Raw genomic sequence first — 14,048 nt, forward strand, 5'->3', positions numbered from 1 at the left:
TAACTTTTGAAAATGTTCCGGAAGGTCTGACACTTTTATATATATCTTAAATTAAAGCTAATGTAATATACTTTAATTTGAAAAAAAAAAATTTGACCTCTGGACTTGTCTTCACGGCGAAAATGGCTACCGAATGCTTTTTTCGTGTGAAAATTCTCGATTTTATTATTTATATTATATTTAACTTTATAATGCTATAACTTATTGAAAAGTTTATGGATCTACACAATTTTTTTATGACAAATAATATTTTTTAATAAACCCTGTTTCATTTACCATACTTTATCTTTATCGAGATATTAATAAGGAACCAGCAGATCAAGTAGCTTTTGGAATAAAACACCAATTTTTTTAAAATTAAACACTATCTAAAGATTTGCATCGAAGCGTTTATTTTTGATAGTGATTTTAATCACTGTCAGATATCATTTACTTGATCCAACTATGCCACGTCACCACTGTGCCGCGACCCCCCTGTGCTGGGTTTTTTTACTGTGTAATGTAGGCTAGAGAACATTTTTTGCTAAATAGCAAATTAAATATTTGGCTATAAATATATTAATATATTTACAATCGGCTGCTAAAAAATTATATAACTAGTTGTTAAATAGAAAAAATAATAAATAAATAATGAATAGAGAATAGCCAAAAAAAATACTTAAAAATTTTTTTAATTGAAATTAAAATATATAATGACTGATTGTATATTTGAACATTTTTCAGTAAAATATTCACTGAATATGTTCATATAGAAGTAGAACACATCTAAGTGACAACTCATACATAACATTTTATTCTTTTTTTTTTTAATTTTAATTCTAATTAATTTATATATGTGTACGTGTGTGTGTATTTATATTACTTAAAAATAAAGTTGTACAACAAAGTTTATAAATATAATTGGCGTCTATTATGTATATAATTTCAAAATGTATGATGAAATACTAGAAAGGACTTTACCCTTTGTTGTAATGATCTTTAAACTTCAACGCTAAAACTAAGATTAGCCGATCGATGATAAATTTCAGATTTCTCTAAAATAAAATTTATGACACATGTATTTCAAAGAATATACACTAATATTAATACCGTACATAGGTTAAATTAATCAACATTTAACTTATTGTTATATTACATACGTGTATTAAATATATCAATTTCCTATATTATAAGAAGTTGATTATTGCGTCAGATATACAGTATCATAATAGTTAATAAACAGTAATTTCATTCCATTACTTATTTTATTAAATTATTTTTACAGTTTGATAATTACTGATGAAGTGTTTAATTAAGAATAAGAGTGTTCAATTTTAAGAGGGGATAGTACGACCAACAAAAAAGATCAATGAATGAAATAATCAATTGTAGTATAATTATAGTATACCATATTATGATATGGTAATTGTATAAAAATATATGTAAAACACTATTTTTCCCAGACTAAAGAAAATTGAAATTAATATCAAAGACGTAAATTAATAATTATTGATTACGTAACCTTATACAATAAATATGTTACTCAAGCCTTTGAAGTGTGTCTATGTAATGAAACATCTTACTATAATTTTTTACAAGGCTAATGTAATGTGCATTTTATTTGAGGTAAACATATTTTGCTTATTTTTTCCTAGACTGTCTTTAATTTATACGTAAATTAGGTTCAAATGGACAGTAATATTGTGATAGATTGATTGCTTGGATTTGGATTAACCCAATCTAACGTATACAATAGAATATAAATAAAATAGGTTGTTCTGTGCTATAAGTATTAATTTATCTCAACATTTTGGCCTATATTTTATAAATAGTTATGTAATATTGAATTAAAACATGTTGTTTTGTTAAAAAAAAAAATTACTTGACTTCAAGTCGCCTAACATAATATAATATTTGTTCATGAATATTTAAATATTTATTAATAATATAAACTTCAAATTCATATATTAAATGTGTAATGTGTACGTGTTTTTTAATTGGGAGACGAAAAATTAAAAATCATAATAGTAGCATATCCAGGAGGATATGCCCACTATACGTCGTAATTCACACTCAATGCCTGAAAATAACAAAAAAAAAAAGGTTACTACAATTGTTTTTATAAATATTATAAAATAGAATACAATAGAAAAAGGAATGTACTAATAATTTATTTGATCGTTGCCTCACTTAAATAGGAATCGAAGATAGCAAATAGTATTCATGTCAATTTTATTTAATTTAATGAATGTTTTTCACATATTCAAAATTCAATTTTCTAGTTGAACTTGTAAATAAAACCTCCTGGTTTAGTTAATCAATAGACTTAATAAGCCTAATCAATTATTGAAAGACTTAATAAATATACTTCATCAATAACTTGATATGGATTAACCTAACCTTCGATACATAGATCTTATTATTGTTTATTAATAAATGTTAATACGATAACAATTAGTCATTATTAATTTATAATGGATGGTTTTGGCGTGACTTTGATTAGATTAATAATTTCATAATTGGAGACTTAACCGATTAAAATGATTCTTGTTTCATTCTTTCTAGTCGCTAGTGATAGTGTAGTCGTTCGTATCATGCCATAAAGTGATAACGCGCAAAGAACTGGACATTTCTTATCACACTTTTTAAATGATTAAAATTTGTATGTTGTAACTTAAATAAAATATATTTGATACTTGTTTGAATATCGAATAGTGCTTATTACTTGTGTTATGTAATCGGTTGCGTTCTTCGGTGTCCACATGTTAAGTGATGGTCAGTCATAGATTCATTTAAGTGAATAAAATTAAATTACAAATGTTCAGTCTTCCAAGAAATTCATTAGTTTAAACAAAACAAAAAACTAAAATATTTAGATATTTTTGTATATATTATTTTTTTTTGATGGATTATTCAATACCAATAAAGCCATCTAAAATTGATATCTTCTGGGAGGCATATTTGAATTGTAAAGCAACTGAAGGAACTACACTCAAAAATGATTTTGTATGTATTTACAGTAAAGTAATAAATAAATATGATGAACCAACTGTATTAATAAAACAATAATTTCGCATTTTGTTGAGTTTTTGTTTATAAAAATTCATTGTTTCTTTAGAAAATTGCTTGGTTTGACCTTTTACTTTCTGAAATATTGCTTGTTTATGATAAGACCAAAAAAATACCTGAAGACATTCCTAAAGGAAAGTAAGATAAATGCTCATTAAAATTAAATATTGTCTATCTTTATATTTTATTACATATTTCACTAAAATTTGATTATAACATTCTTGTTCACAATTTTGTTAAAATAACTTCAATAACTATTATTTTTAATATTACTTTTCTATTTACCAAAATAAGAAACAAATGTGGACAACATTTTGTTTATAATAAAGATGATAAATTATTATTGGTTCTTAATTTAAAACTCTTTATGAAATGGCCAACAATATTGTTTACATATATCATTTTTAAAATACTAAATGTTTCAATATTTGATTCCTTAATTAATTTAAATAATTTTTTTGATCAATAAAAAATTAAGTGTTATAAACTAAATTATTTATTTATTGTTAAACTATATTATTGATTTCTATTTATTTATCATATACCACTCAATTACTCAGAAAATAAATACAATATTAAAAAAAAAAAAATGATGTTATATTTAGTTCTTGATTTATTAGCTGTTAATTAATTTTTGGCATCATCCATTTTAACCTATGTCTACTTTATTTTTTTTTGAAACATATATTTAACTAGCTAATAAAATAGAAATTGATCTATTTAAGAAAATTATATTAACTTTTCAAATAATTTTTTTTAAGTAATTAACATTTTTATACTTGGTCAGGATTAAAAGAGTACAGCCAAAACATTTCTGATGATTAAATACTCATACCTCCTCTAGTCCATACCTTAAAATCACCATAATTTCTAAAGTACCAATCCAAAAGTTATTATCGACAAATTATTTAATTAAAACTAATTTAAAAAATTAAAGTTGAAATAAGTTAATTAAAGATGATGCTAAAAAGTTATTAATAGCTTATAAATCAAGAAATATATGTAACTAAAAAAAGAAAAACATTTTTCAATATTGTACTTATTTTGTGATTTATAAAGTGGTTTAAGAATAACATATATTTATGTAATAACCCTGTATATACTTTATCAAAATATTATTTTCATCATGCGCATTATTTCATGTACTAAATTTTTTATTTAAATTAGTAAATAATTTGTTATTTTAACTGTTATATCTTTTAGTGTGACAAATGCATTAGTTGGCCAATTATTGTGTGATATTGACAGTATATGTTCGATATCTGAGGAAGAAGATTTTTCTTGTTTGAAAAAATATATTTTGAGTGATAGAGGATGGAGATGTCTTACAGTTTTACATTTATTGGGCACTCAAGTAAGTTATTATTAAGTATTTATGATTGAGCTGTTTATTTCTTATTTATTTTTTATTCAAAAACTTCAAAAAAATTTAATTTCATATACATTAAATATGAATTTATTGGTGACATTTTTTTAAATTTTTATTTGGAAACTATGTTTATGTTTTGAAAACTTGTTATTGATTCCACTATATTGTTTAGTATTATACATGTTTAAATGTATTTTTCTTATGAAGAATAATTATTATTGTTCTATTTATAATTTTTGTTTTAATTTAACTTAAAATAAACTTTCCTATTTTGTATCTAAAAGCACTGAATTAGAATTTTAAAGACAGTTGTCTTTGCTGGGAGCTGCATATAACTTAAATATTTTATTTTTGATAATAAATCCCTGAATTTATATTCATATTAATTTTAATTTATTAAGAGCAGAATATTTTGTAATTATAAATTTGTCCAATTAACCTATTAACCCAATAGGAAGTGATATATCTATTTTCTATGGCTTTTTAGATGCTGCACATTATTTGAATTTTATTGGTGGACACTTCAGATCATAGAAATTCTGCTTAAGTTGTGTATTTTACTGACCTGAGTCAAAGTAGATAATTAATCATAATTTTTCCATAGACTTTTAAAATTTATTTTTATAAAATATATTATTGTGTATCAGCTAGTAAGCATCACAGATTAATGTCTCATGTTGTGTAAATAATTCATTGTGTGGATATTTTTTTTGTATTCCTTTTATTATTATATTTTATTGTATTTATGTTTAGGATATTCAACAGCTTAAGGAATTTTCAAATGTTTTAATTTCTATGTACAACATGTTTAATGAAGATACTGATGCCAAAATAATAAATGATTTATCTCTTACTCAAAATAATTTGTTTCCTTTTGAATCTGATGAATTTAATGTAAAACTAGATGACTTGATAAAATTAACTAAATTCCAAGGAATTAAGTCAAAATCTAAAAATTCAGTTTATGATCGTTCAAGTCCAAGTTTACCCAGATCACGCCGAGTTAGTGCTGTTTCTGCAAATAGGTAAAATCATGCTCTAAATTAGCAGTGTACAAAAATATATTAATGTGTTTTTAATTTAGATTCAAAAATCAAAGTAATGATGTTACAAAAGGAAATAAAGTAGAAGAATCTAGTGAGTCAGAATGCCTCACTATGTCTGATTTACCTAAGTCTAATACTTTAAGAATTCGATTTAACCCTATGGACTTTGATTATTTTACATCTGTTGTTCGCAGTGAAGATGAACATGATTCTGTCGACGGAGAGTATATAAGTTCTAATAAGATCAATAGTGTTGATCCTGGTTATTTCTTTGACGATCATATGAAAAAAATTACTAATTCTTCATCTACACCATGTAAAATTAAGTTATTAATTCTTGATCTTCTTACCCAAATATTATCTAAAAATACTCATCCTCAAATAAAATGCACCTTAAAAGATAGTCATCAGTTTGTACCATTCATTATAATGAAATTTTCTTTGGACAATATTGCAGTTTTACAATTTGATCCATGCAATTTGTATGATAATAAAATATTATCGAAAATGTTATACAACATGGTTTTATCTGTAAAACAACTCCATCTTTGTCCAAATATTAGTGAAACAATTACTCAAGAAGGTATCATACCATTACTAATTCAAATATTAGAAGGTTTAGTAAACAAAACAAGAGCATCTGAAATTAAAGAAAATGTATGTCGTCAAAAAATTCTTTTTGGAGTTCTATGTACTTTACTTATGGTTTTTTCAATGATGTTATTTGAATGTTATTCCTACAATAGTCATTTTCATTTTCTAAAACAAATTAGAGTAATGCTTGATTGTCAACGTGGAAAGTTAATAGAAAAATGTATTTATGTAATGTTATGTGTAAGAGGAACAGAAATTTCAACAGGTCATATAAAAATAGTAGTAAACTTGCTTGGTTTATTGGTATTGAACATGAAAAAAATTAGGCAACGCATGGTACATGTACAAGAATGTAGTAAAGTTAGACATAGACACTGTACCAAAATTATGATGCATCATCATGATAAGCTATTTGGAGCAGTGTACGTTAGTAATTTAGTTTCATCACAAGACATGAGTCAAAATTGCTGTGTTACTTCACTATCTATGATTTTAATACGCATTTTAATTAATTTAGAATGTTCAGATAAAGAACTTTGGTTTTATTTAGTAAAAACCATAGGTGTTGCAGGAACATGTTGTTGTATTCCATTTTCAGCAGTTTTACCTAAGTTGTTCAAAGTAATTAGTGAAAATGACAGTAAAAAAAGTTCAATGATTTTACAGTTGTTAGAAAAAACACTATATAGAGATGCAGGTGCTGCATATAAAGACAGTTCTTGTAAAGTGTGTGATGATGAAAATAATATAGTTTCATATGAAAAGAGTAAAATAAAAAAAGAGCAAAAATGGTCTACATTTGAAATTTTTAGAAAACTGTTGAATGGTCCAAATATGAAGTTATCACAATCAATTAGTTTACATTTGTCTAAAAATGCTCCGGTTTTTATAAAAGAAGTTCAACATATACTGTTGTTTCGTATATTTTATCCAGTGTTTAAAACTAGTGAAAAATCATACATTAAAAACAAAAATGAAACTGACCTTGCTCTTTTAAATGTTTCTTTAAACATTTTTAATATATTATTAGTATCTTTGGATTTCACTTCTGAATTTGATTCCATGAGTGGAGTGAAATATTTAAAAGAACTTATAACAGATCCAGTGTTTACAAAATTATGCTGCAATGTATTAGAAACCAAAATTATGACCAAGATGTGGACATTAAACCAGATAAAATCTACTCCTATTTTAATAACAGACTCCCAAGCAGAAGATCTAAATGTTATTGTAAATGCTGTGTTTAATTTATTAGAGTTATTCTGTGGATATGTGATGAAACCACATCCAATTGAAATTAATTTGAAATTTAAGTACAGTTTATCAGTGTTGTCTGATGTATTACATGATGAAATAATTTTTGACTCAATAACCAAATACCAAAATTATAATAGTGTAATATCTAGGTTGGGAGATTTATTTCAATGTTTAGCTCGACTTTCGCTGACATGCCCTAGGATTAGAAGTTATTTACAAGTTTCATCTGTTATACATCAATATGATACACTTTTATCAATAGTATCTTTACTGTTAGTTAGACCAATAATTGTTGAAGGTAATTAAAAGTTATATTAATTAATTCATTTATTATGACTAAACATTTATTCAAGTATATACAAGTGGTGCATGTTGTTTTGACAAAATAAATAACTTTGGATCCAGCAAATATTTTGCATATATTTTAATAATATAATAAAAATTGATCACTCGTGGCAAATGAATTAAGTAAAATTAAAACTATATTAAAAATATTATTAATTTAAAAAACTAAAAAATTTTAAAAATATTAAACTCAAAGCCACAAAAAATTAATGAAAAGTCGCGGATACGTATTTCGGAAACAATGTTACCATTATCAACGCTAAACACATACTGACATATTTTAATAAAGTCATTTTTTAGGATTTTTCTTACAAAATATTTTTATAGATTGATAATAACTTTAGGATAAATACTTATTGAGTTACAAACAGTTTAATCATTGAAAGCGTGTGTAGTTTGGCCTGATGTATATTTATAATGCATTCTCCATTCACATAATTTACTCACTCTATGTATTAAAGTGGTTTTAACTCAATAAGTACTTATTCATAAGTTGTTATCACTCAATTAAACATTTTTTAAGAAAAGAACTAAACATTAGTTATTTTAATATTAAAAAAAAATGTTTTTCTTAGGAAGGCAAGTAATAAAAAATATGTTTTTACCATATTCAAATCTGTAAAAATTATTTTTAAAATATTGGCACAAAATATTTATGATCAAAAGTTATTTGATATATCAAAACATCGTTGACTACCTGTATATATATATATTGTATTTATAATATACAGGGAAAAATGAAGTAGCAATTGAAGATAAGAATGTTGTAAATTTAAAACTTATTGAGTGTTTATTAGTTTTAAACTTATCAATTTTTGAAAATAAAAGTAAGATCAGTATAAAAATGTTTATTGAATTATTATGCTAATTTTAATAATTTGATTACAATGTTATTTTTAGTTACATTAGATACTCACGTAAAAGACTTATTGATTGAAGCATTATCTAAAGGTCATATTGGAATCAAACAAGTGTGTAGTTCATTAATAAGATGTGCTACAGTATCAACAAATAGACATAATACCCAATGTATTACTACTGCACTGTCATTAACAAAGGTTTTAAGATATTTTTGACAAAATATCATTAATAATTTAAGCATTTATTTATTTATTGAATGTGTGACAACTTAAAGTATTTGGCTTTATTTACAGTTGTTAGATAATGAAACATCTGTTAAAACTGAATGGATACCTTTTGATGATGATAATTTTAATTCTGGGGATGAAGGATATGATGCTGATATTGAGTTTCAAAGTTGGATGAATATTGATTCTTCTGATAAGTATGATTTTAAGTATTTTTTTTCCGTATATTTTGTAGTATGAGTTGTTATAAATAAAACTTGTTTAATCTATAATTATTAGAACAGCAGATGAAGTCATTTGTCATAAAATTTATCACTCAGATACAAAAAGAATGGATATCATGCACCCAGCCCTTTGTACTTTAGCTGTTGACTTGATGACTTTTGCCAAGTATAATTGATATTAATAAATATTTGTAATTTGAAAAAAATAAAAATGTATTTTTATTTTTATTTCTTTTTTTATTAGAAATCTTGATAACACAGAAGGAATTATTTATTGTTTACAACGATTAATAGCTATATGTAAGGACAATGATGAAAGTTGTGTAAAATTAGCCAAAGAAGGACTTATTTTTAAATTATTAGGTTGTATTAAGGACTATATTATTAATACAGAAAAAAATAGTCTTTGTGAGTTTTATTTATCAATGTAACTAATATATAATGTAACTAATGTCATTTCTTAGGTTAATATTAAATATTGTTTTTTAACAGATGATACAATTTACATTTATATGACGGAACTTATAGCTTTAATGGCATGCCATTATATGGAAAAGCATGAACTTCAGACATATTTGAATATGTTTAAAAAAAATAATCCACCATTAGTAAAGAATTAATCAAAATTTTATTTTAAATATACTCATTTTTGTCTTTTGTTTAGAACTTGATACTTTTACCTTTAATGTATTTAATGGATCATATACAAGTATTGTGGCAACCACATTACAGTCTTAAGTTTCCAACTGAAGTAATATCAGATATACCTATTAGTGATAGACCAGCTGAAGCATTAGCTATTTTGACCAGAGAAAACCATACAGAAATGAGTATGAAAATTTTCAATATAATTACTAGGATTAAACTAAAACTGATATTGATTATTTCTCATTATATTGGAAAATAGGTTGCAAATAAAATCTCTATTAGAACTTGTTATTAAAAGATATTATTTTTATTAAATCTCATAAAAATTTATAAAGATTTTATAAATTTAATCCTAATAATTTATAACAGTTGTGTAAGTTTAATTTTTGGACCATTATCTTTAAAAATATAAGCATATTAGTATATCATCAAAATGATTAGATCCAAGTGCAGTTATCTTCATAGCATAATCTTTAATTGTTCTAAATTATATGTTAGTGAGTAATAAGAAGCTAAATTGAATATATATTTTTAATCTAAACCTTATTAAAATAAATGTTAGATTGATAATCAATCTAAATTGCAATGTCTGATATCTTACTTTAAAAGTTGTCTATTTATTTCTGATATAAATTATTATTAATAGTATTAATTGTTTTAATATGAATCGTTGGGAAATAAATATATGAAAAACAATACTCTATATCATAACTTTCCAAGTAACAAATGAAGAATGAAACTTATTAACCCCTGTTAAATAACAATTTATATTTTATTTTTTATAATATTTTGAAAACTGATATATTTAATGGATATTAAATTAATTATCACCAAAACTTGATACTTAAGCATTTTCAAAATTTGTTAGCTAACTTCTCAGGTATTTAACTCTCTGAAAAATCATAGGTATATACAGTACCTCAAGAACATATTTGTTCTAAGGGGTAAGTGATACCTTCCCGTAATTAAATTCTTAATTAAGGAACTTAAAAACCAAGCCAATTAACTATACTTTTTTTCAAATTTTTTCTACTTTGGAAAGTATTAATTTTTTAAATTCAACTATATTATTATTATTTAAAAAAAGTAATATTTAAAAAATAATATTAGCATAATTGAATTAAAAATATAAATATCTATTTATCATTAATGTACTTAAAATGACTAAAACAAACTTTATAAATGCTTAAGTTTCAAGCATAGATTAAAAAGGAAATTGTTCCAAAGACTTAAAATAAAGATTAAGTAACCATACAATTTTTTGTTTTTGGAAAAAGAAGTTATTGGCTAATTTCTAATAATATATTACCAATTGATCATTAATAGTATTATTAATAAAATACAAATAAGAAAAAAAAGATTATTAATATTGTTTGTAAATGCTTATAATCATTATTGTTAATACAATAAATGTTAAGTTTTATTTTATATTATTAGATTTATATTTGGTGAACCTACCAGAATTAACCGTCCCCCTTTTGCCGATACCGCTCTATCTATCTATCTATCTTATCTATCTGCTCTTCAAATATTTTATTATCCTCTTCCTGGTCTGTTTTGTGTGATTCTCATGGTAGTGATCACTATCCTATTATAATTTGTCTTTCCGGAAAATTAACTCATTCCTCAGGTCATATTGACAATAACTCGCTTCCTGATAATCCTAATAGTTTCTCGTTTAATTTAAACTCAACTGACTGGACTACTTTTTCTCTTCTTATCGGTACCTTTCTTGATTCGTGGTCTCTATCATCTTCTCCTATTGATAACTACAATAACTTTGTTGATATTTTACTGAGAGTTGCCAAACTCTCCATCCCAACCAAACGTTCATCTAATAAACGTTTTAATTCTTCTCCCCCTTGGTGGAATTCTTCCTGCACAATAGCAGTCAAAACCAGATCCTTTTATTTCTAAAAATATAGAGCGTCAGGTTCTCTTTATGACTTTATGTTATATCAAAAATCTTCATCAAATACCACCAAAGTTTTGAAAAAAGCTAAGAAAGACTCATGGGTTAATATGTGCTATAAGTTACATCCTTCCTCGTCTATCTCTGAATTTTGGGCCTTAGCTAATAAATTAAAAAAATGTATAATCCGCCCCGTATCAGCTAACAATAATGACTGGGTTGACAACTTTTGCGATAAAGTGGCACCACCATACGTTCCTAATCTTGATGAATCTAATTCATATTTCGCAACTCATGTGCCACATAATAATACCAACTTCCTTTCATCCCCTTTCAGTCGTTATGAACTCTCCTTAGCTATTTCCTCTAGAAAATCCACTGTAGCTGGCTTAGATAGTATTTCTCCTTTAATGCTCAAACACCTTCCTATTAAAGCATTTGATATACTCTTATCTATTTTAAATGATTTATGGCTTAATAATATCATCCCTGAATCCTGGAAAACCTTTAAAGTCATTCCTACTCCCAAACTATGGAATGTTTATCTTCCTTAGTTGGTTCTGTTTATTTCGTTTTGTAACTGCCTTTTTACTGCAGCTGCCTTTGTAGATATTCGTGGTGCTTTTGATTCTGTTCATATACCTTTACTTATTTCTCGTCTTCTTTCCCACAATATTCCTATTGTGATGTGTAAATTTATATTTTATTTATTTCATTGTCGTAATCTCCATTTTAACTCCCCATTTGGACCTACCTGTTATCGAACCACTTATAGAGGACTTACTCAAGGTAGTTGTCTCTGTCCAATTCTTTTTAACATTTTAACTGCAGATATAAGCATCGCTCTTTCATCATCCAACAATCATTCGAGTTTATTTTACGCCGATGATATTATCATTTTTTCTTCCCATAAATCACTTGAGATTGCTGCCTTTAACATTAATATTGCTCTCCAAACTCTCTCTACGTCTCTTCAGTTATCTTTTTTTGACTCTGCTCCGGAAAAAAGCAAAGCTATTGTTTTCACAAGAAAACACATTCTTCAAATTCCGAATATTTATCTTGATAATGTTAGTTTATCCTACTATGATTGTGTCACTTACCTTGGCCTTAAGCTTGACCAAAAACTTCGTTGGATGCCACATTTTAAATACCTGATTTCCAATTTATCACGTTGGTCTAATTTGTTACGTTCTATAGCGGGGACTTGGTGGGGCTCCCATCCCTCTTCACTTCTTCTTGTATTTAAATCTCTTATACGTTCCAAAGTAGATTATGGATCTTTTCTATATTCCTCTGCCTCCACCGTGCACCGTAATAAGCTTAATTCCCTTATGACTTCTTGTTTACGTACTTCTTAGGCGCCGTTTACTCTACCCCAAATATAAGTTTAGAAGTGGAATGCGCTTGTCCCCCCATCGAAGTTCGTTCTCGATTTCTGGCTTGTAAATTTCTTACTAAACAGTTATCCTATTCTGCCAACTCAATATTTTATAATTTTCATTCTCTATGCGCAGTTTAGCGCTATGTTCCCAAAACTCTACCTTTACTTGCTTCAATCTCTTCGATTTTGACTCCGTACCTTAATATGATAATCACATCTTTAAATTGTTTGCCTATTTATGATGTCTCCTTCCTGGCTCTTATTTATTGCCCACCTATTCACTTTAACTATCACTTTCTTTCTTACTCAAAACTGCAATTACAATCTCTCCCTATTAATTTTGTTAATAATCTATTCAATGAGTTCTTATTCTCTAATTTCTCCAATTATTGTCTTATATTTACTGATGGTTCAGTAAGCTCTAATTCTGCTGGTTTCTCGTTCTTTATTCCTAGTCTTAATATTAAATTCTCAGATATTCTCCCTTCACAATCTTGTTCTTTTACTACTGAGTGTTATGTCATTTCTTCGGCCATTGAGCTTATTCAATCCTTCAATATTTCTAATGTTTTAATAATTACTGACTCTTTATCAGTCCTTTCTTCTCTCTCTTCTAATTCATTCAAAAAATCCAGATCTTTTCTTATTATTAAAATAAAATCGTTAATTTATAATCTTTTCTTAGCTAATACAAAAATCGAATTTTTATGGTGTCCTAGTCATGTGGGTATTTTTGGTAATGAGGAGGCTGACCATTTAGCCAAACTTACCAAATTCATTACCCGTTGTCCAACCCTCAATATTCCATCATCTGACTTCGTTACATCCCTTAATAAGACGATATTTCTAGCATGGCAAGAACATTGGTCTTCTCCTTTCTCTCTCATCGCAGCTTGGCACAAATCAATTTCACCAACTATTCCAAATCATTCTTGGTTCCATAAACTTCCTCTCTCCCGGTTCCATATATTATCCTTTTCTCGACTAAGACTTGGTCATAATCGCCTTCCTTTTCATGCGTACAAAATGTCCCTTAACAATTCTCCTTTCTGCCCCAAACATGACGATGAAGTTCTCTGCGATTTTCCTCATATAATTTTTGACTGCTGTGCATTTGAAAGTAATCGTTCTAT

The 14,048-nt window shown here is 26.1% G+C and overlaps 1 protein-coding gene across 3 annotated transcripts in view; it reads left to right on the forward strand.

Moving 5' to 3' along the window:
* The first annotated feature begins 2,520 nt into the window (after window positions 1-2,520).
* LOC126905168 (lysosomal-trafficking regulator) overlaps window positions 2,521-14,048 on the forward strand; it is a 29,523-nt gene continuing 17,995 nt past the window's right edge. Inside the window, exons 1-12 of one of the 3 annotated variants that reach the window (XM_050684632.1) lie at window positions 2,521-2,985; window positions 3,098-3,186; window positions 4,252-4,402; window positions 5,171-5,442; window positions 5,502-7,612; window positions 8,391-8,486; window positions 8,560-8,717; window positions 8,814-8,944; window positions 9,027-9,137; window positions 9,216-9,379; window positions 9,464-9,579; window positions 9,636-9,801. In XM_050684632.1, coding sequence (XP_050540589.1) covers window positions 2,884-2,985; window positions 3,098-3,186; window positions 4,252-4,402; window positions 5,171-5,442; window positions 5,502-7,612; window positions 8,391-8,486; window positions 8,560-8,717; window positions 8,814-8,944; window positions 9,027-9,137; window positions 9,216-9,379; window positions 9,464-9,579; window positions 9,636-9,801 — 3,667 coding nt within the window. In that variant the 5' untranslated portion in view covers window positions 2,521-2,883. Of the gene's footprint in view, window positions 2,986-3,097; window positions 3,187-4,251; window positions 4,403-4,904; window positions 5,099-5,170; window positions 5,443-5,501; window positions 7,613-8,390; window positions 8,487-8,559; window positions 8,718-8,813; window positions 8,945-9,026; window positions 9,138-9,215; window positions 9,380-9,463; window positions 9,580-9,635; window positions 9,802-14,048 lie in introns of those variants that run through there. The other 2 variants (XM_050684631.1, XM_050684634.1) reach the window with 2 other exon arrangements.

Source organism: Daktulosphaira vitifoliae, unplaced genomic scaffold, assembly GCF_025091365.1.
Source record: "Daktulosphaira vitifoliae isolate Bord-2020 unplaced genomic scaffold, ASM2509136v1 Scaffold_4, whole genome shotgun sequence".
Taxonomy (NCBI): domain Eukaryota; kingdom Metazoa; phylum Arthropoda; class Insecta; order Hemiptera; family Phylloxeridae; genus Daktulosphaira; species Daktulosphaira vitifoliae.